At 43.6% G+C, this 24,032-nt stretch overlaps 1 protein-coding gene across 1 annotated transcript in view; it reads left to right on the top strand.

Moving 5' to 3' along the window:
* Positions 1-24,032, top strand: part of PDE11A (phosphodiesterase 11A) — a 260,304-nt gene that overhangs the window by 206,151 nt on the left and 30,121 nt on the right. Inside the window, exons 15-19 of the mRNA XM_059727249.1 lie at positions 1,477-1,577; positions 11,033-11,110; positions 13,694-13,761; positions 19,382-19,452; positions 23,749-23,832. Of these exons, the coding sequence (XP_059583232.1) occupies positions 1,477-1,577; positions 11,033-11,110; positions 13,694-13,761; positions 19,382-19,452; positions 23,749-23,832 (402 nt within the window). The remainder of the gene's footprint in view (positions 1-1,476; positions 1,578-11,032; positions 11,111-13,693; positions 13,762-19,381; positions 19,453-23,748; positions 23,833-24,032) is intronic.

Consider the following 24,032-nt stretch of genomic DNA (forward strand, 5'->3'; position numbering starts at 1 on the left):
GAAAACTTCCATATTTGATTATTTTGTTAGCTTCCTATTCGTGCCATAAAAGGTGTCTATATTTTGCTCTATACAAAAGGTGTCTATATTTGTCTATATTTTGCTCAAAGGTGTCTAGGCACCTTTGAGAGAGTCTTGCACACTGTGGTAACATTTAGTTTTTCACAGGATGTATTAAGTCAACAAGGCACTAGAATCTTGAAGACAACAGGAAAATCCTCCTTAGCTATTTGTAAGGCAGTATTTCAGATATGCTGGTGCATTAATCTATACTCTGAATAGCTGCTGTTTTTTAATACACACTGGCATGTTTTTTTCTGGCTACACTGAACTTAAATTGTATTTATAATTAACCTTCTAGATTCCCCCAGCTTTCCCAATGATTGAGTGAAAAAAAATCTTTTTTTGAGGATAAGGTCACTCAGGGAAGGAAACGTGTCCTTTTTATGTATGGAAAACTCTTTGTTTTCCTTACTGTAATGTTCTTCTTCCTGAGCGCTAGATGGCAGTGCATATTGGATTTGAACATTAGACTGCTACAAGCTACCAAAATTACATTTGGTTTGATACAACCATTGTTATTTCGAAGGGTAACAAAGCAGTATGTGAGTGCTGTGTTATGTATATGAATGTAAGCACACGTGACTGATGTTCTACAGTTCAGTCTTTAGCTTAAAGTTCAACTTAAATGAATGGCAGTATATTCTTTCAATTTGTTTTCTCCCCTGGATTTATGGAGAAACGAATGGCTAATCTGTTCACCCTAATTTGTTAGATCATGATCTGTAAAATTGTTCCTTCTACCTTCCTTATTTAAAATATCAATATTTAAATATTTTGTTTCCTTTCATTATGGCTATAAAACATTTTCCAGGGTCTTACTCCTTTAGATTCCTTCAGAAGTACTCTACTGAGCCCACCCCTGTTGTTAAGCTGGCTCACATTCCATGTGCTTTGCTACCTCGGTCTGTGTGAGAAAAATCTGTACATACAGCAAGACAGTGGAATAATGGTCGGGGTGAGCAGAAAGACTATTTTGAACGAAAAATTGATTTAGTGCCTTTGACTGCTCTAACAGCAGCTTGTGGGCAGCAGCACAGATAAATCTGTTAAGAACACAGCTCAAAAGCTGCAAAACATAGTTCCAAAAACATTTGGTATAGGGAAAGATTGAGCTGTATCCATAGTTTTTCTCCATAAACTGAATCGGTGCAGAGTCAAACTAAAGAATAAATCTTTTCACAAGAGGCTATAATTTTGGTACTGCTTAGAGAAACACAGCCCAGATTCTTGATTACAGTGGTTAACATTTCCAGTCTGAATATAACCTTAACAGCAATAACTTTATTTTGTCTTGGTTTCCCATAGTCCAGAAAAAAAATCGGATGTTACAAAGTAGCAGAATGCAGTTAGGAAACCTTTTAAAAAACTATATTGATTGTTAGCCCTTTACCTTCTCTATCTCTTTCATTATAGGGTCACAACATCTTTGCTAACTTGTCCTCCAAGGACTATAGTGACCTTATGCAGCTTCTGAAGCAGTCAATACTGGCAACAGACCTCACTCTGTATTTTGAGTAAGTATTGGCATTTTTGTATTTGACAAATGAAAATTCGAAGAATGTTCTCTAATGACCTATTAAACACCAGTAGCGATATATGATATGAGAAATTAGTGTTTAATTGTGGTTGGAGAGATTTAGTCTAATGCTTATATATTAGACTAATGGGAGTATCTTGTGTCCAGATAAGTTTTATTTTAATGTTTAATTTGTCTGTGTCAACAAAACCCAAGAGAAGTCTTAGCCTCAAACTTTGAAGCTGTTGCAGAAAGGAGTCACACTCCAGTCCTGTATTGTGTGAAGCTTACATGTGTGAAGAGCACACAACCATTTTTTGGGCTTTTTAGGAAATACAAAGTAACTTTACTTTTTTAACCTTTTCTGAACTGCTAGCCCAGTTCAGAGTGAGTTTTTTTCTTGTGCTAAGAAAGAGCTGTACTTAGTTGCACAGGAAGGTGCTTAGGTAGCAAACTGTGGTAGGTCCTTTTGAAGTCAAGTTATACTGCTTTTCACCAGAGTGCCCCATTTTGCAAAACTGAGGCAAAAGACATTACTAGATGTCTTCTTCAAATTCTGTTCTTTCCTCTTCCTTGTTTTTACATCATGCTAGTGATCAAGATCATTATAGTGATCAAGATAATACCATTTCCTTTCATTTTCTTGCAAGTTTAGTAAGTTCCACCAGGAGAGTCAAACTAAGTCAATGTCTTGGACATGGCGTTGTATGTATGATAATTTGCAGTGCAGTGATGTTACATTTCCTGCACATCACACTTCCAACAAAGTGTCAATCAAAATCTTACTTGCTAGCGCCCACATGGATAATTCACTGGGGGACGTGTTCTGGGGCTGTGTGTACATAGCAAACTCACACTCCCTGGTATCAGGGTCTTCGGATACATTACATTGCTTGAGATGGGCTATTTCCTAAACCAGAAACTGTGTAAATGAGCTACTTAGCTCTGCTGAGTAGCAATGCCAGTTAGCCCAAGCAAATTACCTTGAGAATGAAGATACTGCTACACTGCTTCAGTTTAAAAGTGGTCCCTTAATCTTAGAGCAGCACAGTGGGTTTGTGGGTCACGCACTATGATAAGTTTATGGTACAGAGATTGAAATGCAGTTGTAGCTTACTGTCATAAGCATGACAAGGCTCCATCCTAAGGAATTTTTCTGTATTAGGAAATAACTTGTCTATTAGCATCTTCCTTGCACTCTACTCATTGATTTTTGAGCCTGTAAGCAAGGAGATATGGATTATTTCTCCTCAGTCATGAGCACTGACGGCTTGATGCCAAACCAAGATTCTAACAAACCCTGGGCAAATGTTTAGCTGCTATACAATGCACGTCACTCCCTTTCTCTTTTAAAGATTTGCCAAATCACTAGGTATTACTTAAAATGGTGCAAAGTTTGCTCTGACTACTTCTTCCATTATTTCTGTTAAGAGCTCACTCTCTGTCAATATTTTCTTTATCTCAGAGAAAGAATATTCCTTCCTTTTTTCCCCCATTTAGCCTATTATGAGAGAGAGCTTGATCAATAAATTCAGGCATCTGCCTCTAAAGCTGCATTCTAAAAAAAATTAGTGTTGCTAAAAATCATTTCTAAAAATAACTTTATCCAAATATTCTTTTTGCAAATTTGCAGTAGGCTTCAGAAAGGACCTTCATAGTTTTTTATCTCACTCTTTCTGGGCCTTCTGGCTTTTGAAGCTGTCTGCGAAGACTGCTTATGATTTTAAGGGGTAATGACAGTAGAAACGGGCAGTACTGAGGGCAGTGATATTTTCAGGCGCACACAGTGCTCAGTATTGCTCTTGATGTCCTAACATAAGTGTCTTGAATTTAAAAAAATAGTTCATACTATTGGGAAGGGGGTACACTGGTAGGCAGAAGGCTAAAATGATTTGAGATAGATCCTGAACAGACTCCAGCAGTGGAGATCCTGTAGAGAGATTTCTTCCTCAGTAAACATGGCCAGGAGAGGGCAGACAGTAGCTGCTTTCTCTTTGGGATGAATCCCCACCAGGACAGTAACCTTTTACACCTTCCTACACCAAAAGGGGTGTCTCAGGGTCAAACTGTCTTTTGGGGTTATATCAGCAATACTCATGTCAAATAACATAAAGACTTTTGAGCAAGTACATGCTTACTTCATTGACTTTTTTTTCAGTTTTCTGCCTCTTACATGCCTTTGGATTTAAAAAAACAAGCAAACAAAAACAGCATTCCTGAATTTCCTGTGTACTAAGAGTGATATTTATAAAGTCCATCTATGAATCAGAGATTTGGTTTGTGCTGGAATAAAAAATAGTATGTGGATAAAAACCCTTAGAACCTCTTCACATTTTTGCATATTTGTAGAACTTTAACTAATCAACAAATAAAATGATGACCTGGAAGTGAAAAATCAGATCTGGGCTGTATTAGATATGTGGGTAGTAAATTATTGTGATATTTTAATAGATAATTTTAACACAGGCCATGGAAAAATCACTTAGAAGATGCAAGTTTTCATAGAATGCTTAACCTCTTCTCCCCCGAATGCATAAACATCATGTTTCATCTCTTATAATTTCACTGAATTTAGATTCACTGAAGTGAGGTCTTGATTCATTGAAGTATATACACTTATTATATAAAGCCAGCTCTCTGAGGATAAAAACAGCATTGAATACTGAAGAACAACATTTAAATGGACATGAACATTAATTTATTTTTGCATTCTTGGATGTCATGTGTGTAGCTTTATTTACCCAAGTAACTAAACTAGTCTTCCTAGCTGAAACCATGTTTAAGCATCCACTAAGGCAGCATTTTCAACTATTTTCATATACAAGGCTGATTTTTCCAGACAAGAACCTCTGTGGGGATTTAGTCTGTTTCTCCAATCACTCCAGTGGATCTTAAAGTGGCTCTGTCATTTAGAAGTGCATGGCTCAGCAAAATGCCTCCACCACCTACATTTAAGTTAATACTTAGAGATTGCTCTGTTCCATATTTCTGATGCCACACAATTCAGGGTGGAAATAAGAGGTCACATTTTCTTCTGAACTCTCAATATGTAATTGTTGTTGTCTTGATAATATACGCATTGCCTAGGAGGAAAATGAAAGAATTATTTTCCTCCAATAACATTTTTTTCTGCTAAGACTTTTTTCAATAAAATGTGAATTAAAAATAAGCAAAATGTATTTTTTTAAAGGCCATCTCTAGTGGTGCAAATACAATGTAATAGCTGTAGTTGCCGAGGACTAGCTCAGGATTAGGCTGATTTAATGTTTATGTGCCAGCTCCTTGAGGCCATTAAAATTTTCATTATTGCAGTATTTATTCCTACAGGAGCTGTTATACCATCATGCCATTAATTTGTATGAGAGAAATGAATTTTGTTTTCTGCATGTGTGACTTTGCATTGTGTTAGCAACTTTTGTAGTGTGCAACCACTTTATATCATGTATCATAGAACATGGGCATAGCATCATCCTATCAGCTGCTTCAATAATATGGTAGGAACCTTTGCATTAAAATAAATGGAAAACTGAATGACAAATTCTGTACTTTGCAACAATTTCCTGAGATAGCTTTGCTTTACTGAGGTCCAGCCAGCCAAAACAGGCAATTATTTCTACTTAATTCTGCTCTTATTTTAGACATGTATTAATTAAAAATCTCCCATTATGCATCAAAATTCTAATTGCCACACTGAATTCTATAATGGAGGAACATTTAAGCAGGGGTGACTTTCAGGCACACTAGAGTTTACCTCATTTCAACTGGATTTGTATATGCCCTGTTTTCAGTTTTATTTATGTGCCCAACAAAGTATATGAAATGTTAACTAATTATCAAGTCTAGATTGTATTTTCAAATGAACATATTGATGCATTCATTTCGGTGTAAAACCAATGCAAAAGTGCATGTATTTTGAGGGCGGATGAAGTGATTTCTGTCTATAATTTTCGTTCAGGTAGACCATTGCTTTGCAAACTGTAGCAACCTATAAGACACCTTAGCTAGGGACAGACATTACACATAAACCAGTTTAAGTGATCACAAACTGGTTTAAACCTGTAACAGGACAGATGTTCAGTGCACATAAACCAGTTTGAAAATGATTGAAACCTGTTTGAGATAAACCTGATTGAATGTAGTATCAGACTTAACTGATTTGAGTCAAACTGGTTTAATACAATGTCTGTCCCAGACCCCTTGCTGGTTTAAGTTAAACCAGACTCCCCCAGCATCCCAACATGCTCTATGGGCTGGGTGGGGTTCTCTGCTCCACTGCAGAGCTGGTTTCCCCCCTCTGCTCCCTGGCTGGAGCTCTGGCAGAGACTATAGGCATTTGCCTGGCTTCCCCCTTCTCCCCCCTCCCCTTGCCACTCCCTGCTAAGCAGGGGTCTTCTCTGCCTTACGCAGGCACCTCTCAGCATTAGCTAGCAGACCACATGCTGGCTACAGTCAGTGCTGTGGCAGATGGGACAAAGGTGAATCAACAGGTAACTGGGAATGTCCCTCTGTTGTTTTCTTAATGGGGTGATAAACACTGTGTTATCAATTCCCTGCTGGGCTGGTCAGAAGGTTGGTGTGGGGTGGGGAGGGTGGAGTTGTGACAGGGGCAACCTTTCATGCTTCCCGTCCGCCTCCTGTCTATGGGCCAGCACCAGTCCGCCTCCCATCTATGGGCCAGCCACCTATCTCACTTGTCTGCCATACCTTGATGTAATAGTATTAGGATGTTAATCAGGCAGGAGGCTGCCGATTTTGAACCCCAATGTTTAGTCAGGACCCTAAGCTTCTTTGCTCTGTGGGCGTCCCTTGCAGTGGTCCCCTGGGACCTTTTGACCCCTCTCTGGGTCCTGGCCCCTGCATGGACCAGTCAGGTACCTCATGTCAGGTCTAAGCTGCAGGACTGCATAGAGGGTCCCCCATTCCCAGCTCAGGTGCTTTGCAAAGCGTGCCTGTCCCCACGGGCCCACTCACCTAAGCAGGCTCTGGCGCTTCAAGAGGCTTAGCTGGCCTTCCCAGCATTCTATAACCCACCCAAAGGTGAGGGGCTGAGGATAAGGCGCCCTGACCTACCTTACCGGGGAGGTGATCACTCCTGGCATTTACATGGGGACTGCCATGCCACCAGCAGCCCCACCAGGCCTTCTTGCTCTGGCAGGGTGCAATTTTAGGTCATGCCCAGGACCAATGAGGCCTCCAAGCCATCCCCATAGGCTCACCCTTACCTTCAAGGTGTTCCTGGCAGAGCTCAGCAGGGAGGTGTTTCTCCTCTGCTGGCTGATCACGAACTGCCCTCAGCTCGAGGGCAGCCATTTTAAGGCCCAGCTCCCTATCAGGCACCTGCCCCTCCCTGGCCCAGTCCTTAAAGTGGCAGGCACTACCAGTTTCACAGAAGGCAACCCCTCCCTAATCAGAGCATCCTGCCAGGCCTGGCCACGCCCCCCTCGGCTCAGTTCTGTGGAAGGGAAGAGACGGCTGTTCTAGCACCCACCCCCCAAGCTTCTAGCCTGAGCCACTACAGGCATGTGCCTTCTTTTCTGGGATGCCTGTGCATTTACAAACTGATTCAGCCTAGCCAGGTTAGACTAACCTGCAAAGATTGAATCAATTCAGGCTTAGGCTTTTTGAATGTCTGTCCCTAGCCCCTAAGTTTTGCCATTCTAGAAATCAAACTACCGTTATCTGATAGAGTCAACATAAACTAGTACAGCATAAGGACCTGGATAGTTGCTCAGGATTCTTGGATTCAGTTCCCACCTCAGACACTAATCTGTTGTGCAACTTTGAGTGAGTCACTTCCGTGTTGTTCTGTTCCCACTCCTATTCCAGATGCTTTTTAACATTCTTTGGAAGAAGGTCTATTCCACACTATGTTTGTACTGTACTTAACATCTGGGACACCTATACACATGCTTCGGCAGAGGAAGGTGTTTTAATTAAAACAACTCTCAGGAGGCAATCTAATTAAACCTCCCTCAGCGTCTCATGTATTCAGTGACCTGTGTTTCAAGATGGCAGCAGGGGTGTTTTAACTAAAGCTCATTTGACGTGCTTTAGTTAAAGCACCCCCCTGCCATTTTGAAATGCGGGGATGCTGAATACATGAGACACTACAGCATGCTGGAACATTCTGATTAGAATGATTAATCAAGTCTGCACCAACATGTTCTAATCAGAACATGTCAGCACATGTAAAAGTGCCCCTAGCAACTCCAGTTTCAACTGGGTTCTTTGGACATTAGTATCTGACAAATAATAATGATAGATTTTCATAAGTAAAGATTTTGATACTGAAGAGGTTCTGGAGCAATCCTCATCATGCATAAAATATGAAAAATTGTAAATCAGTGTGGAGATAAACCATGAATATTGACAACAAAAGCCAAACAGTCTATCCTTCATCCAATCTTTCTTTAACTCATGTTATCTAGTCACCCTAAACCAGGGGCGGGCAATTATTTTGGGCGGAGGGCCGCTTACCCAATTTTTTCAGGCTGTTGAGGGCAACATGGGTAGCCCTGCCCCTTGACAGTTGCCCCTCCCCCTGGTCACCATCTTGGGACCAATGTCTCAGGGCCAGCACTGGTGGGCCCAAAGTGGGGCACAGGCTGGCAGGGGTCTGTGGAGCTGTGCTGGGCTAAACCAGCAAGGAGAGGGGGGAGCTGGTCCAGCTCCATAGAGCCCCTGCTGACCAGGACCCTGGACCCCTGCTGCCCTGCTCTGGGCCCTGCCAGCGCTGGCACCGGGACACCAGTGTGTGCTTCTGCTGGCTCCCCGCCCACTCACTCCCAGTGACCCCCCCAGCCCTGCAGAACAGGCAGGGGGCAGCACACAGCCCTGACCCCCTGCTCACCGGCAGGGAAGAAGTTGGTGCTGAGCACGGGGAAAAGTGGCCCCTCGCCCACCCCATGGCTGGCGCTCCCTGCTGCAGGTGCTTGCAGCCCATGGGGGGCTGTCTGGAGCAGGCACAGGCAGCCCCACGCGGACTGCAAGCGGCTGCAGTGTGGGGCACCGGGCACCGAGCAGGTGAGGGGCCACTTTTCCCCATGCTCAGCACCACCTTGTAACCTGGACCTGCTGCCAGCCTGGGCCCTGCACTGACTCCGGACTCACCTGTCAGAGCTGTGCATGGCAGCAGCAGCTGTGGCCCCCAAATTGCTGCACCGGGCACTGTTGACTGCTGCTGCCTGCCTGGAGCTCATGCGCTGGGCAGCACAGAGGCAGCGGAGGCAAGCACTCCCCTGCGCAGCAAGCAGGGGGGCTGCAGCTGCTGTCGCCACATGCAGCCCTGATGGGCGAGCCCAGAGCCACCACGGGGCCCAGGCTGGCAGCGGGGCTGGGTTACAAGGTGGTGCTGAGCACAAGGTGGGGGGAAAAGTGGCCCTCACCTGCCCCGTGGCCGGTGCCCTGCACTGCAGCTACTTGCAGCCCACGTGGGGCTGCCTGTGCCTGCTCTGGACAGCCCCACATAGGTTGCAAGTGGCTGCAGCAGGGAGTGCCAGCCCTGGGGCAGGAAAGGGCCACTTTCCTCCATGCCAGGAAGGAGCAGGAAAGGAACCTGGGGAAAAGTTGAGCATGGGGCAGGGGAAAAGTGGCCCCTCCATGGCCCTGTGGCCGGCACTCCCTGCTGCAGCCACTCACATCCCACACGGGGCTGTCCAGAGCAGGCACAGGCAGCTCCAAGCGGGCTACAAGCGGCTGGAGTGTGGGGCACCAGCCATAGGATGGGGGAGGGGCCGCTTCTCCCCCCATGGCCAGCTTTTCCCTGGGCCACATTTCCCTAGGCTCCTTCCCTGCCCAGGGACCCCCCTGCCCTTCCACCCCAGTTCCCGTTTACCTGAGGTTCTGGCACCATCAGGGCATCCACGTGCTCCCAGGCCAGAAGCCCCGGCTGGGGTTTCCGGCTGCAGGGGTGGGGCCAGGTGGGCCCTGCTGTTGTGGGAGTCCGCCGGGCTTCCCCTGGGTCCTACTGCCCTTGGTTCCTGTCATTTTTGACAGGAACCAAGGGCAAAGAAATATTAATTTTCTAAATTTTTTAGGGGCCCTGCAGGCTGGATAGAATGGCCTCGTGGGCTGGATCCGGCCTGCGGGCTGTATTTTGCCCACCCCTGCCCTAAACATTATTAAAATACTCTAAACATAGCGAGCAAAATTCTTTCTTTGAACACAGATAGCAACTCTTACTCTCACTGAAGGTGGCCAAAGACACAGCTCTGGGTGTAAATAGGCCTCTACATGGACTGCCCAGTGCCAGTTCTGCTCCTGTTTATCTCATTTGGAGGTTTCTAGCTGGCAATCTTGACCCATTATCTACTCTTGCCACTTGCAAGAGATAAGCTACATCTCTCACCAAAGCCATACTTGGGGGTGGACAATGTGGGCAACTGCCCAGGGCACCGTGGTTGGGGGGGTTGCCACACACGCGCGCACACACACACGCACGCACACACACGAGCAGCTCGTGCTCACAGCAGCACTCTATCTGTGCTGTCCTAGTCAATCCCCACCCCAGGCAGGAAGAGCAGTGCTTAGCCCAGCCCACCACCAGCCACTGCTCAGGAGTCGTCAGGCCAGGCATGTGTGGGTGGGGTGGCGCCTGCTCCAGTCTGCCTGCTTTGATCCTGCACAGCACTTTCCTGCCCACCCACTTGCCTGGTGCACCATGCCACTCTGCATCCCCACTGGACTGCACCCCTGCCTGCTTTTGCTTGCACCAGTGCTGCTGGCTTGGAGGTGGCAAACTCAGTTTGCCCCGGGCACCATTTTCCATAAAGCCAGCTCTGTTTCTCACATACTATTGCTGTATACCCACTGCCTACTTGAATGAAAAATTAACACAGGGTTTGATGGAGAGACTGCATGTGGTTTTGTGGGCTTCTACATAACATAATTAAGAAAGTTAAACAGGAAGCATCAATTTGGATTGTGTTCTAGACAGTGTTTTTGTCTGTCTTGTGGGAATAGGCAGAATGTTCCAGCAGTTAGAGCACCAAATGATGTAGGGAAACCAAGCTTCTATTCATGAAAAAGACAAGTCATCATGTGACCTTGGACAAATCATAAAACATTTTTGAGCCTCAGTGTTCCCATCTCTAAATTGGAAATAACAGAATTTACTTATGCTTGCAAACTGCTCTGATAGTCTCTGATGAAAAGCAGTATACAAATGCAAAGTATTTTTAAGGTATACTTTATGGGCTTAAGTCCCTACTAGCTTTGTGTTTTTGCTGTTGAAGCACAGAACTCTCAGTATTATGGTGCCATTTATTTCCTTATCTTTTCTGTGTGTAAATACTGCACAGCACAGTCTGTTTTATCAGACAGCACTAATGTTCAAAATTTGTCAGTGTAACATTTTCTAACATTAAGGTAGTGATGTACTCTCACAGAAGCATTTGTATGACAGCACAGTCCTAGAAGTATCTCTTTCTCCCCTGATTATGTGTTTTGTTGCAGGAGAAGGACTGCATTTTTTGAACTTGTCAGTAAAGGTGACTATGACTGGAATGTCAAAAGCTACCGTGAAATATTTCAGTGAGTGCCGTTATTCCAAAGCTTTCTGATTACTTTAAGATATCACTATTTATAATTATTTCTAGTATACTGACTTCCTAAAAGGTTTACAGTCTTAAGAAAGAGCCACATTGTTTTAAAATAACTAAGTATTTTGCCACAATTATTGGATATTGTCTGGAAAACCGAGGCCACTTGATCCAGGAAACATTGTGCTGACAATCCTGGTCAGAGAAGCCACTGTTTGAATCCACTTTTACCAAAAGCTGATAGGGTTGGTCAGCATTGGCCTCACTTACCTTGTACCTGAATCTGTTCTTTTTCTTACTTCCTCTGATCCAGCTACATTTTCTTTCCTCTTTCCCCAGCTCAGCCCTTCTCCCATTTCTCAAAAATATTCTGACATTTTGCATCATCCCTCTACCTTACTGTGGACTTATTGATTCTTCTTTCCTGCCCCCTACCACCACCCCCACCCCCTCATTGCACTTCTTTCCCATTCTATTCCCATGAGGATAGAACATTGCACCCTGCTCCTCCTTGAGAGCTGCCAGTTGGCGAAAGGGTTGAAGGTCCAACCCAGCAGGTTTGCCAGATCTTCAGAGTGCCCACCTCAACCACAACCTCAAAGACTAGGTGTGGCTTGGGCACAACTGAGATATTAAAACTCTAATGTATGCATTCACAGATGCATGTATCTCTTGATTTAGATGAAATTTCATAAACAATTTGTTTCATTTTGGTGTTTTGAATGAAGTTTTGACTTTTTTCCATATCATTTCACCCATTGCTTATTTCAGAGATGGAGCAGTATATTTGATGCTTCATTTTCAGTGTCCTTGTTTTTCATTTAAAGTTTCTCATACTTTTATCTGCATCATCTACTGTACATAAACGCTTTCCACAGCTGAATGGTTTCTTTCTTCTAATGCTTATAAAACTTGGTTGTAGCCAGATATTAAACTACACTGCAACAGTATAGCCCTTACAGTAAATCTAATTTTTTTATTACAGATGAGCGATAGAAACTGCTTAAACAGTGTCTGGGATGCTTCTTTTGATTATAGGTTCTCTTGCTAGAGCAGTCACTTATAAATAGGCAAATAAATTAATCCAGTCAGCATTTTATTATATAATAACTCCTTTAACTTACAACATGGTAAAGAACATGCTACGGGGTATATTAAAATATCACAATTATTAGTAGTACAGCAAAAGTAGTGGCTAGTTTCATAGTTTCTAGGGTCGGAAGGGACCTGAACAGACCATCAAGTCTGACCCCCTGCCCTGGGCAGGAAACGAGTGCTGATATCATAATACCCCAGCCAGATATCTATCCAACCTCCTCTTGAAGATCCCCAAGGTAGGGGAGAGCACCACCTCCCTTGGGAGCCCATTCCAGAGCCCAAAGGCCCTAACCGTAAAGTAATGCCTCCTGATATCAAGCCTGAACCTACTCTCAATGAATTTGTGGCTGTTATTTGTTGTTATCCCAGGTGGTGCCCAGGGGAACACAGCCTCACCTATTTTCTGTTGGTCCCCCCTGGTAAGGCTCATCTATTTTCCCCTGGTCTCCCCCTCTCAGTTTTCTCTTGTGGAGGCTGAATAGATTCAGTCCCTTTAGTCTATCTTCATAGGGCCTGGCCTGCTGCCCCCTGACCATGCGAGTGGCCCTCCTCTGGACCCTCTGAAGGTTAGCCACATGCCTCTTGAAGTGCGACACCTAGAACTGGACGCAGTACTCCAACTGTGGCCTGACCAGTGCTGCATAGAGGGGAAGGATCACCTCCTGGGACCTACTTGTGATGCATCTGTAGATGCATGACAAGGTGTGGTTAGCCTTACTGACTGCTTCCTCGCATTGGCAGCTCATGTCCATCCTGGAGTCAATAATGACTCCAAGATCCCTTTCAGCCACTGTGTTGTTGAGAAGGGTGTTCCCCAGCCTATAGGTATGTTGCAGGTTCCTCCTCCCTAGATGCAGTACCTTGCACTTGTCTGTGTTGAATTCCATTCTATTCTCATCCTCCCACCTCCCGTAACCTGTCTAGATCTAATTGGATCCTGTCCTTCCCCTCCAGTGTACCCGCTTCTCCCCACATCTTTGTGTCATCAGCAAATTTGCACAGAGTGCTTTCCACACCCACCTCCAAGTCGCTGATATAGATGTTGAATAGCACAGGCCCGAGGACCGAGCCCTGGGGAACTCCACTGCCCACATCCCTCCAGGTTGAAAACGACCCATCCACCACCACTCTCTGGGTGCGACCATCGAGCCAATTTGCCACCCATCTGATTGCGTAGGCATCAATGCCAGTCGCCTAATATGTAGTGATACCGGTTTCTTTTCAAACACACAATGCATAACATTGAAAAATCATTATCTAATGATCTATAATGCATTAGGCTTCCTAAGCATAATGATGATTTGAAAACTACACTAACAGTTAAGATTTCAAACAGTGCTGGTCCTGCTAGAGAGAAGGTTCCTGCTAGACAAGGTTCTAATTCTGCCTTTTTTCCTTATTTGTGTGTCCAGGGCAGATTTGTTTAGAAATATAACAAAGCTTTATTCAGCCTGTATTGTTCATTTCTTTTTTCCAGATCAATGCTAATGACAGCCTGTGACCTTGGAGCTGTGACCAAACCGTGGGAGATTTCAAGACAGGCAAGTCATGATTAATAGCAGGGCTGGGAAGAGGCAGGACTGGTGGGACAATATTCCCAGGGACCTGACTTACAAGGGACCAGAACTGCAGTCAATTTACAGCGGTATTAATGCAGTAAAAAATAGCAAGGGGGTTCTCCAAGGCATGGTTTATTGCACAATTTTTTCATTTGCTGGTTCTGCTGAGTAATATTTAGACACCTGAAGAGATCTTATTTTATGACCTCTCCTCCTCTATTAAACTTTTAACTCCATTAAAAAAAAAAAGGACTTAAAAAAATGTTGGCCCTGTGCAGGTACTTTTCTGCTAGTCCCGGTTTTGTTTTTTTACAGTACATGTAATTGTAATTCTGTGATCAAATGACACTGATGGAATCTGTTGCACATTGAGAACATCAACAGGTTTTTTGCAGCTGATCCACACAGAGGTGCTCAGTACTTGGGGGGCCTAAGGGCCCTGACTCCCCTCAGGAAGAGGGCTGTCACCTGAAATGTGTAAAACTTTCCACATGTCCATCATCGTAAGCCCCTGCCCACCCCCAGCAAAAATACAAGTCAGAGCCTTTGGATCCACATGCTATAATGGAGACAGAATATGTATTTTTTCATGATAAATAGAAATTGACTATTGTTTTAGCAGTGGTTTAACATTAAATATTGTAGTTCTGGGACTCTGTTCAGCAACCCTTTCCTAGGGTGACAGTTTATCAGACAGGGCCCTTCAAAGCGTACATTATACCCAGGCAGTCATTTAAAGTCTAAAGTTTGGCAAGGTAAGCAACTAGAGTGTGTAACTAGAGAGCCTTCTGTAACTGGAAGGCCATCTGGGTCAAGACTGGCCTTGAAAGCCACCAACTCCCAGAAAACTTGCTCTCCTCAAGTATCCATCACCAGTATGACCCACATTTTGCTAATAACTCAGTTCACCTGAATTAGTGATCAGAGAGGGCGTGAAAATACACAGAAGTGAAAGATAGAGGCTAGTAAAGAGGCAAAGTGTGATGAAGTAGTCTGATTTTCTTGAGAAGGGAAAGGAGGAACAATAGCTTAAAAGAGAGTAAGACTCTGTTTGGAACATGAGGAGATACTGAAGATAGTACAAAACATTCCTCCTCAGTGGAATTAATTATCAACACAACTACAGTTCATGATCTGGAATATTAATGTACTAGCGAATTGCCCATCAAGAATGATGGGGGAGGTGGGGATGGCACGCCACCACCCACCACCCTGCGCTGCTGCTGGCCCCCCGGGGAGGGGGGGAAGCTTGCCTTGCCGTTCCCTCCATCCCTCTCCACCAGCACCCTGCACCACCGCTGCCTCCAGTGCTGCTGGCCTCGCCCCCACCCTTGGAGGTAGCGGAGCACCACCATGATGAATTGGTGACAGATAGGGGGGACAAGGCTGAACTCCTCAACGAGTTCTTTGCCTCAGTGTTCCTAAGCAAGGGGCACGACAAGTCTCTCACTGGGGTTGTAGAGAGGCAGCAGCAAGGTGCCAGACTTCCATGCGTAGATCCTGAGGTGGTGCAGAGTCACTTGGAAGAACTGGATGCCTTTAAGTTGGCAGGCCCGGATGGGCTCCATCCGAGGGTGCTGAAGGCACTGGCCGACATCATTGCAGAGCCACTGGCGGGAATATTCGAATGCTCGTGGCGCACAGGCCAAGTCCCGGAGGACTGGAAAAGGGCTAACGTGGTCCCCATTTTCAAAAAGGGGAGGAAGGAGGACCCGGGCAACTATAGGCCGGTCAGTCTCACCTCCATCCTTGGTAAAGTATTTGAAAAAATTATCAAGGCTCACATTTGTGAGAGCCCGGCAGGACAAATTATGCTGAGGGGAAACCAGCATGGGTTTGTGGCGGGCAGATCGTGCCTGACCAACCTAGTCTCTTTCTATGACCAGGTTACGAAACGCCTGGACACAGGAGGAGGGGTGGATGTCGTATACTTGGACTTCAGGAAGGCCTTCGATACGGTATCCCACCCCATACTGGTGAACAAATTAAGAGGCTGTGATGTGGATGACTGCACAGTCCGGTGGGTGGCGAATTGGCTAGAGGGTCGCACCCAAAGAGTCGTGGTAGATGGGTCGGTCTCGACCTGGAAGGGTGTGGGCAGTGGGGTCCCGCAGGGTTCGGTCCTTGGACCGATACTCTTTAATGTCTTCATCAGCGACTTGGACGTGGGAGTGAAATGTACTCTGTCCAAGTTTGCAGATGACACAAAGCTATGGGGAGAAGTGGACACGCCGGAGGGCAGGGAACAGCTGCAGGCAGACCTGGATAGGCTGGACAAGTGGGCAGAAAACAACAGGATGCAGTTCAACAAGGAGAAATGCAAAGTGCTGCACCTAGGGAGGAAAAATGTCCAGCACACCTACAGCCTAGGGAATGACCTGCTGGGTGGCACAGAGGTGGAAAGGGATCTTGGAGTCCTAGTGGACTCCAAGTTGAACATGAGCCGGCAGTGTGACGAAGCCATCAGAAAAGCCAATGGCACTTTATCGTGCATCAGCAGATGCATGACAAATAGGTCCAGGGAGGTGATACTTCCCCTCTATAGGGCGTTAGTCAGACCGCAGTTGGAGTACTGCGTGCAATTCTGGGCGCCACACTTCAAGAAGGATGCGGATAACCTGGAGAGGGTACAGCGAAGGGCAACTCGTATGGTCAAGGGCCTGCAGACCAAGCCCTACGAGGAGAGACTAGAGAAACTGGACCTTTTCAGCCTCCGCAAGAGAAGGTTGAGAGGCGACCTTGTGGCTGCCTATAAGTTCATCACGGGGGCACAGAAGGGAATTGGTGAGGATTTATTCACCAAGGCGCCCCCGGGGGTTACAAGAAACAATGGCCACAAGCTAGCAGAGAGCAGATTTAGACTGGACATTAGGAAGAACTTCTTCACAGTTCGAGTGGCCAAGGTCTGGAACGGGCTCCCAAGGGAGGTGGTGCTCTCCCCTACCCTGGGGGTCTTCAAGAGGAGGTTAGACGAGTGTCTAGCTGGGGTCATCTAGACCCAGCACTCTTTCCTGCTTATGCAGGGGGTCGGACTTGATGATCTATTGAGGTCCCTTCCGACCCTAACATCTATGAATCTATGAATCTATGATGGTGGGGATGGCGCTGCTGGCCTTGCCCCCCCACTCTGTCCCCTCCATCCCTGCCATCATGGCAGCGCTTTGCACTCTGATTGGTTGTTTCACTAACCAATCAGAGTGTTCCTAGAGCATTACGGACAGACAGACAGACAGACTGACTAAATTATAAAAGAATTTTTTACCTTTAAAAGAGTAGTATAGCTGTTTGGTACTGAATTCAAAAGTTTTAAAAGATATATCATAAATATATTTAATTTTTAATTTTTCTGTATTTTTGTGCATATTTCCTTCCAAAGCTCCTATTCTCTTGTTGCAGACTATGAGAAATAGCCATGAAATATCACCAAAAATTACTTTTATTCAGAAAATTACTTTTATCTGGAAGTGGGAGAATCAGGTCCCCAAACTTTGGCATTTTCCTATATGCAGTATTCCTTCCTTTCCTGCCTCAACCTAATTAATTTTCGTGCATAGGAAATGGGGATAAGTCAGGCAGGATTTGCTTAATGCTTCTTCAGTGAGTTTTGGGCTATAGGAGAGCTAGTGCTGCAATTTATGATCAACTATTTTTCTGTTCTTATGCTTCTCAAGGACTGTAAGTAGACCTGCCCCTGTGGCCTAACTACAAGTCTATTTTCTATTGAGCAGCCAGCATTATCTGGTTGAACAGAGATGCTAATAAGGATGCAGAGGGACATCTGGGGAAATCTTTTGACCTCCACCATGCCTGGAGGAGGAGATCTTGACAAGCGAAGGAGGTAGACAAAAAACACATAAATGGAAGGGACAAAAGGGAGAAAGTGCAGAGGATAAACATTCCTAAAGATGAGACAGATAAAACATACAAAAGGCGATAGGGAGATGGAATGCTGAGAAGAGCAGAATCAGAGCAGCAGGAGTCAAGGAGAAGAAAACGCCTTGATTATTCGTATACAATGCAGTTGGAAAACTCTTAATTGCTGTTGAGCTGTTAAATTATTCGTGTGTGACATGCTGGTCCATAATTTTAATCAGTGATATGGGTTTACTTATGTTACATGTTCCAAAATGTGTGATCCAAACTGTGCAATCATACTAATAAACGGAAAAATCATGGCTTAGCTGAAGATTTAAAGCCATTTTATTATGTTACTCCATCTGTTTTTACAGGATAGAGCATGTTTAAGGACTGCTGCTTGTTGACTGCTAGGCTGTGACCTCTACTTGCTTTCCCCATGCTAGACTAGGATATTGAGTTAGCATGAAATACAGATTCCATCCTTAATTCAGCCTGTTGTGCCTTGGTTCCATGTGTGAAATGTTTTTTTGTCACCATATCTGAGAAGAATAGGAAGGTGCAACAGGATGTTAAGAACAGAATGTCACCTTGAATGGCCAAATTTCCTTTTGCTATGTAAATCATGCCTGTATCCCAATAATAATCAAATATTTGTGTGTGTACCTGTGTGCCCTCACATACAAGGGTGAGAGTACATTTAGTTATTACAGTAGTTGCCTGTCTTTAGGTTCCTAGTGTTTGCAACAATAATTTCGTCTTTAAATCCTGTACGCTTCCAAGAAACACATATTAACCAAAAGAAAAGCAGTTTGACTCATGCTGCCAAAAGCATTTCCATTTCCAAAAGTCATCCCCAAGTTCTTTAGATGCTCAGGTGCTAGAATAATGACAGTAATAGAACAAAATATATCTTAGTGGACAAAAAGGTTTAGGATTTCATTTTAGCTGGCTGAAGTTACTGGTCAGCTGAGTTTCTCTAACAAAAGAGAGAGTTTTCATAGGCAGCAGCCTATAAAGTACCCCGAGAGCTCATGGGGTTTGGGTTGTAGCCGTGTTGGTCTAAGGACATAGGCAGGCAAGGTTCCTTGGGTGAATTTGATATCCTTTATTAGACCAACCCAAATGGTTGGAGAATAGTTATTAAGCAAGCTTTTGGGTTCAAAAACCCTTCATCAGGCTAAGGAAGCTTCAGCAGTTGGTGTGAGCACACACCAACTGCTGAAGCTTCCTTAGCCTGATGAAGGGTTTTTGAACTCGAAAGCTTGCTTAATAACTATTCTCCAACCATTTGGGTTGGTCTAATAAAAGATATCAAATTCACCCAAGGAACCTTGTCTGCCAGAGAGCTCATGCACACTTTACAGTCTTTTGTAGAAATAATTGTATATGCCTACATGGAACTATCATAGGGGTCTATTTTACTCTCCATGCCTGAGTAAATTACAAGAAACTCCAACTAACTCCACCATCAGTTTGTCTTGTCTTTGCCACAGGCATCAAAAGGAAAATTAGAATGTGTTTTTGCAACATGGCCACATCGTACAGCTCTATAAACCCCAATTCACCAAGGTACTCAAGCATGTGCCTAGCATATGTACTCAAGCATATTTAAATGTATGCATAGGACTACTGTGTTTACAGATATACACACGCTAAAATATTTTAGCCAGAGCCTTAGGTAAGAAATTCTTGACCGTAAAAACAGTTGACAAATATATCTACCTTTAATATAATTATATTTCAGGCAGCTGAACTGGTAACCAGTGAGTTCTTCGAGCAAGGAGACAGAGAGAGATCTGAACTCAAACTAACCCCTTCAGTAAGTTTGTTACCACTCTTGAAACGCACTTTCTAAGAAAATGGTGATCATGTTGCTGCTTTACCTCAAGGAAGCACCTCAGTTTTGTACACAGAGGGTACTATGTGTAGGGCACACCTGCATGCCTTAATGTGCCTTAGACTAAGGCACATTAAGTGTTAGGTGCGCATAAATTTACGTATAGATATGCCCAGAGAAGCACATTGGAATAAATATATGACCAGCTTAAAAGCAGAATTTTTTAGGACCTGGTCCAAAGCCTGTCATTGACTTAAGTAAGTTTTGGGCTGAACCCTTACTCCCCACGTACTGTTGATACCCTTATATTCTCTGTGGACGTTCTGTAACAGCAGTGATTACAACCATATTCAAACAACTACTGTATATTCACAGAAATAATAATTACCAAGTCAGCTATCTCTGATATCTGTTTTATTTGCAGTATCATTTCTAAAGAACCATTTTGGTGTACCCACAACAAGTCCTATGGTTCTTGGGTAATTTGGGATTGTCGGTCCATCTACTATAATTGATAAGATATAATACCTAAAAAGGATACAAAGTGTAAACTGAAACCACAGAGAGGAAGAAAGAAAACAAAGATTTGAAGTGGGTGAAATGAAGAGGAGACCTTATTCACACCTAAATATGTTTAAAAGCTTACAGATCATCATCTGGGGAAACACAGGAAGGACTTTTAAGGAGTTCATATTCAAAACATTAAAAAAAATAAGTCATCTATCTTTTCAATCTGTATATAATAATACTTCAAGGAAGCAGTCACAAAAAATGTCACTTGCATACTACAATATGGGAAGCACCAAGTTGATGTAAACCAGCATAACAATGAAATCAAGAGTTGCATCGTTTATATCAGCTGAGGATCTGATTCAATTGTTATCAACTCTGTACAGTATGCTAAGGGATGTTAATAGCTCTCTCATAAAGTAGTTCTCAGTTTCTGCCTTCCTTTGCACATAAACAAATTAATTATCTCTAGTACAGTTAGTCAGCCATAGTACTGACAAGGCTGGGGTCTTGGATCAAATATAACCTTGAATAACTGAAAATACTATTCCATATAGCACATACATAGTGCATTTTACATAAAGTGGTCCTTGAAACACTAATAAAATCCCTCTGTAAGAGAAAATAATTTTACTTTAACACACATTATTTTTATTAATGTACATAATTTTAAATATTTATATATTTATTTAATGTTGATGGTGTTCACAAAGCTTAGGGTGTGAGGGTTAAAGTCATTTGGAGCTTTATTGTTTGAAAAAGGTGGATATTTTAAAAAACTACAGCAGTCACTTAAATGTTTCATGTGATAACTCTATTCCAGATCACTCAACAGAGTCAAATGCAAGAACTGCTGCCTCTACAAAAGCTAATGTAGCTCTACAAAAGCTACATAGAGAATATGCAGTACACATAAAGTGCAATTTCCTTGCATTAAAATATTATAAGAGTCTTCACAGGCCATAGAATGAAAATTTTAATAGTACTCAACTACCTTAAGAATAAAGGGGAAAACATTTCAAATTGCATCCAGAATGCTGTTCCCTTTTCTGATCTATAACTTCTTGAAACTTCTGTTCCTACTAAGATCCATTAGGATATCTGTGCATTTAAGAAAGAACAATGAGCATGGACAGTTAATGTAACATACGCAATTTTGCTTTTGACATGATCTCCCTCTTTGACATGCTTTTAAATAACAACATTCTCTCAAGCAAGCTAAGGAAGTATGGATTTAATAAAATGTAAGATGGACAGAAAACTGGCTGGATTGTCAGGCGCAAAAGATAGTAATCAATGGCTCAATGTCTAGTTGGCAGCCAGTATCAAGTGGAGTGCCCCAAAGGTCAGTCCTGGGGCTGGTTTTGTTAAATATCTTCATCAACGATTTGGAAGATAGGATAAAATGCACCCTCAGCAAGTTTGTGGATGACACCAAGCTGGATGGAGTACTAGATACACTGGAGGGTAGGACCAGGATTCAGGGACCTAGAAAAATTGAAGGATTGGACCAAAGGAAATCTCATTAAATTCAATATGGACAAGTGCAAAGCCCTGTACTTAGGGCAGAACAAACCTATGCACTGGTACTGGCTGGAGACTAACTGGCTAAGCAACAGCTCTGCCGAAAAGGACCTGGGCATTACAGTGGACAATAAGCTAAATATGAGCCAACAGTGTCCCCTTGTTGCAAAGAAGGCTAACGGTATACTGGGCTGCATTAATAGGAGTATTGCTAGCAGGTTGAGGGAAGTGCTTATTCCCCTCTATTTAGTACTGGTGAAGCCACATCTGGAGTACTGTGTCTAGTTTTGAGCCCCCACTACAGAAAGGATGTGGACAAATTAGAGAGAGTCCAGTGGAGGGCAATGAAAATGGTTAGATGGCACGGGAACAAGACTTATGGGGAGAGACCAAGGGAACTGAGCTTATTTTGTCTGCAGAAGAGAAGACTGAGAGGGGATTTAGTAGCAGCCTTCAGCTACCTGAACGGTGGTTCCGAAGAAGATGGAGTTAGACCACTCTCAGTGGTAACATAGAACAAGGAGCAATGGTCTCAAGTTTTAGCAAGGGAAGTTTAGGTTAGATATCAGGAAAAACTCTCACTAGGAGGGTAGTCAAGCACTGGAACAAGCTATCCAGAGAGGTTGTGGAATGTCCATCCTTAAAGGTTTTTAAGACCCAGCTAAGCAAAGCTTGGCTGGGATTATCTAGTTGGAGATGCTCTTGCTTTGAGCAGGGAGTTGGACTAGATGAACTCCTGAGGTTCCTTCTGACAATAAGTTTCTATTATTTGATTCTATATTAAGTTTCCAAAAAGTACAGAAAACTTAGCTTATATTAGCATCAGAACCTAGAAAACATGGATCCAGGACAAGCCCTTTTGTTCAGGAAAAGCCTAAGGAAAAGTAAAACTTAAAAGTACCCAGGATCAGGGGAACAACAGTAGACAACAGTAGACTGACTCATGTTGCCTGCATCCTTCCCATCAAGCAAGTAGGACAACCTCAGACAAGTGGCAGGAAATGAGGGTATAGAGCAGCATTTCCCAACATTTTTTGCCCCACGGCACACTTACCTAAATTAAAAAGCACCGTGGCACACCAGACGGGGTGGGAGGTAGGGGGTGCACAGCCAGCCAGCCAGCATTTTGGGTTGGAGCCACGCCCCCTGCCTGGCTGGAGCCACACTCCCCATCTGTGTCCTCAGCAGCAGCAGGCAGGGGGCTTGGCTCCAACCCAAAATGCCATGGCACACTTGGGCGTGCCTGACTGCACACCAGTGTGCTGTGGCACACTGGTTGGGAAACGCTGGTATACAGAATATGCAAGAAACATGGGTTCAAACCTCACAGAGCTCAAGTCTTTCCTCCTTATCTCTAGTCTTCCTTGACTCTGACAGCATGGTCAACTTCCAAGTGTTCCAGCAATTGCCTTCATCCCCTGCAGTATTCCCTGTGGTAGATTCACAAATGACCAAGAAGTTGAGCTCTCTTTCCCAAAGGAGCAAACTGTAGAGCGAGTATTCCTCCCAGCTCAATCTGATGATTCCCCAGCGAGAAGACTGCAAGATATGGCTGTGCTCCTGGGTCCTCTCAAGGCAGCATGACACATACTCTCCTTAGTTTATTCTGATTAATTCAAAGCCTTTTTGCTTCTTTTGTGGCAGAGAATGGTATTATCTGGTCTACACAAAATTACCATGCATCCTTTTTAGGGTTCTTGCTCTTGTCCACCGGCAGCATTATATTGACATTTAGAAATTGCATGCTATAGCAATCAAATAACTTCAACTTACAAACTTCAAAAAAAAAAAAAAAAAAAAAGCTGAAAATTATATCTCATCCTGGACAAAAAACTAAAAAGTATATGTAAAGATTGTTTATGGTTTACAAAGTGTTCTCTTGTTAACAATCTGTTCAGAACACCCAAGTGTTGGATTACATACAGTAGTTAGTTACCCAAAGTAGGATGTGCTGTCAACCTACATGATATGTGGTACAAAGGTACAAGTAACTAAACAAAAGGAGAGTGAACTGTTTTAACTACTGAGAAAAATGTAAAATAACTGACATATTGAAATAAAAGTCTGTAGACATATTGTATACATTGCACATATACATATTTGTTGAATATTCATTTTGTCAACCAGTTCGATCTTATGAATGAGCTTTTATCCCAAATAATTTGGATAACTGACTCTGTACTGTATTGGTAAAAATATTTCAGTATAGTAAAGCATGATACTTTTGTTTTCCTCTCAATTCAGGCTATTTTTGATCGGAACAGAAAAGATGAACTGCCCAGGCTGCAGCTGGAATGGATTGATAGCATCTGCATGCCCTTATACGAGGTAATTTTACTTACTGCCATTGCAGAGTCAGGACAGCACTGGCCCTTCATTTCCAAATAAGAGAGTTGTTTATATAGCAGTCTCTAATGCTGCTATACACAGCACACTTACCTTCCTTCCCTTCCCTTTGCTCAGAATTTTGAATCGTAGACAGAAATGTTTAATTTACGGACTATGAAGACAGAAATATCATTTCTCTT

The sequence above is a fragment of the Alligator mississippiensis genome, chromosome 4 (genome assembly GCF_030867095.1).
Source record: "Alligator mississippiensis isolate rAllMis1 chromosome 4, rAllMis1, whole genome shotgun sequence".
NCBI classification, from domain to species: domain Eukaryota; kingdom Metazoa; phylum Chordata; order Crocodylia; family Alligatoridae; genus Alligator; species Alligator mississippiensis.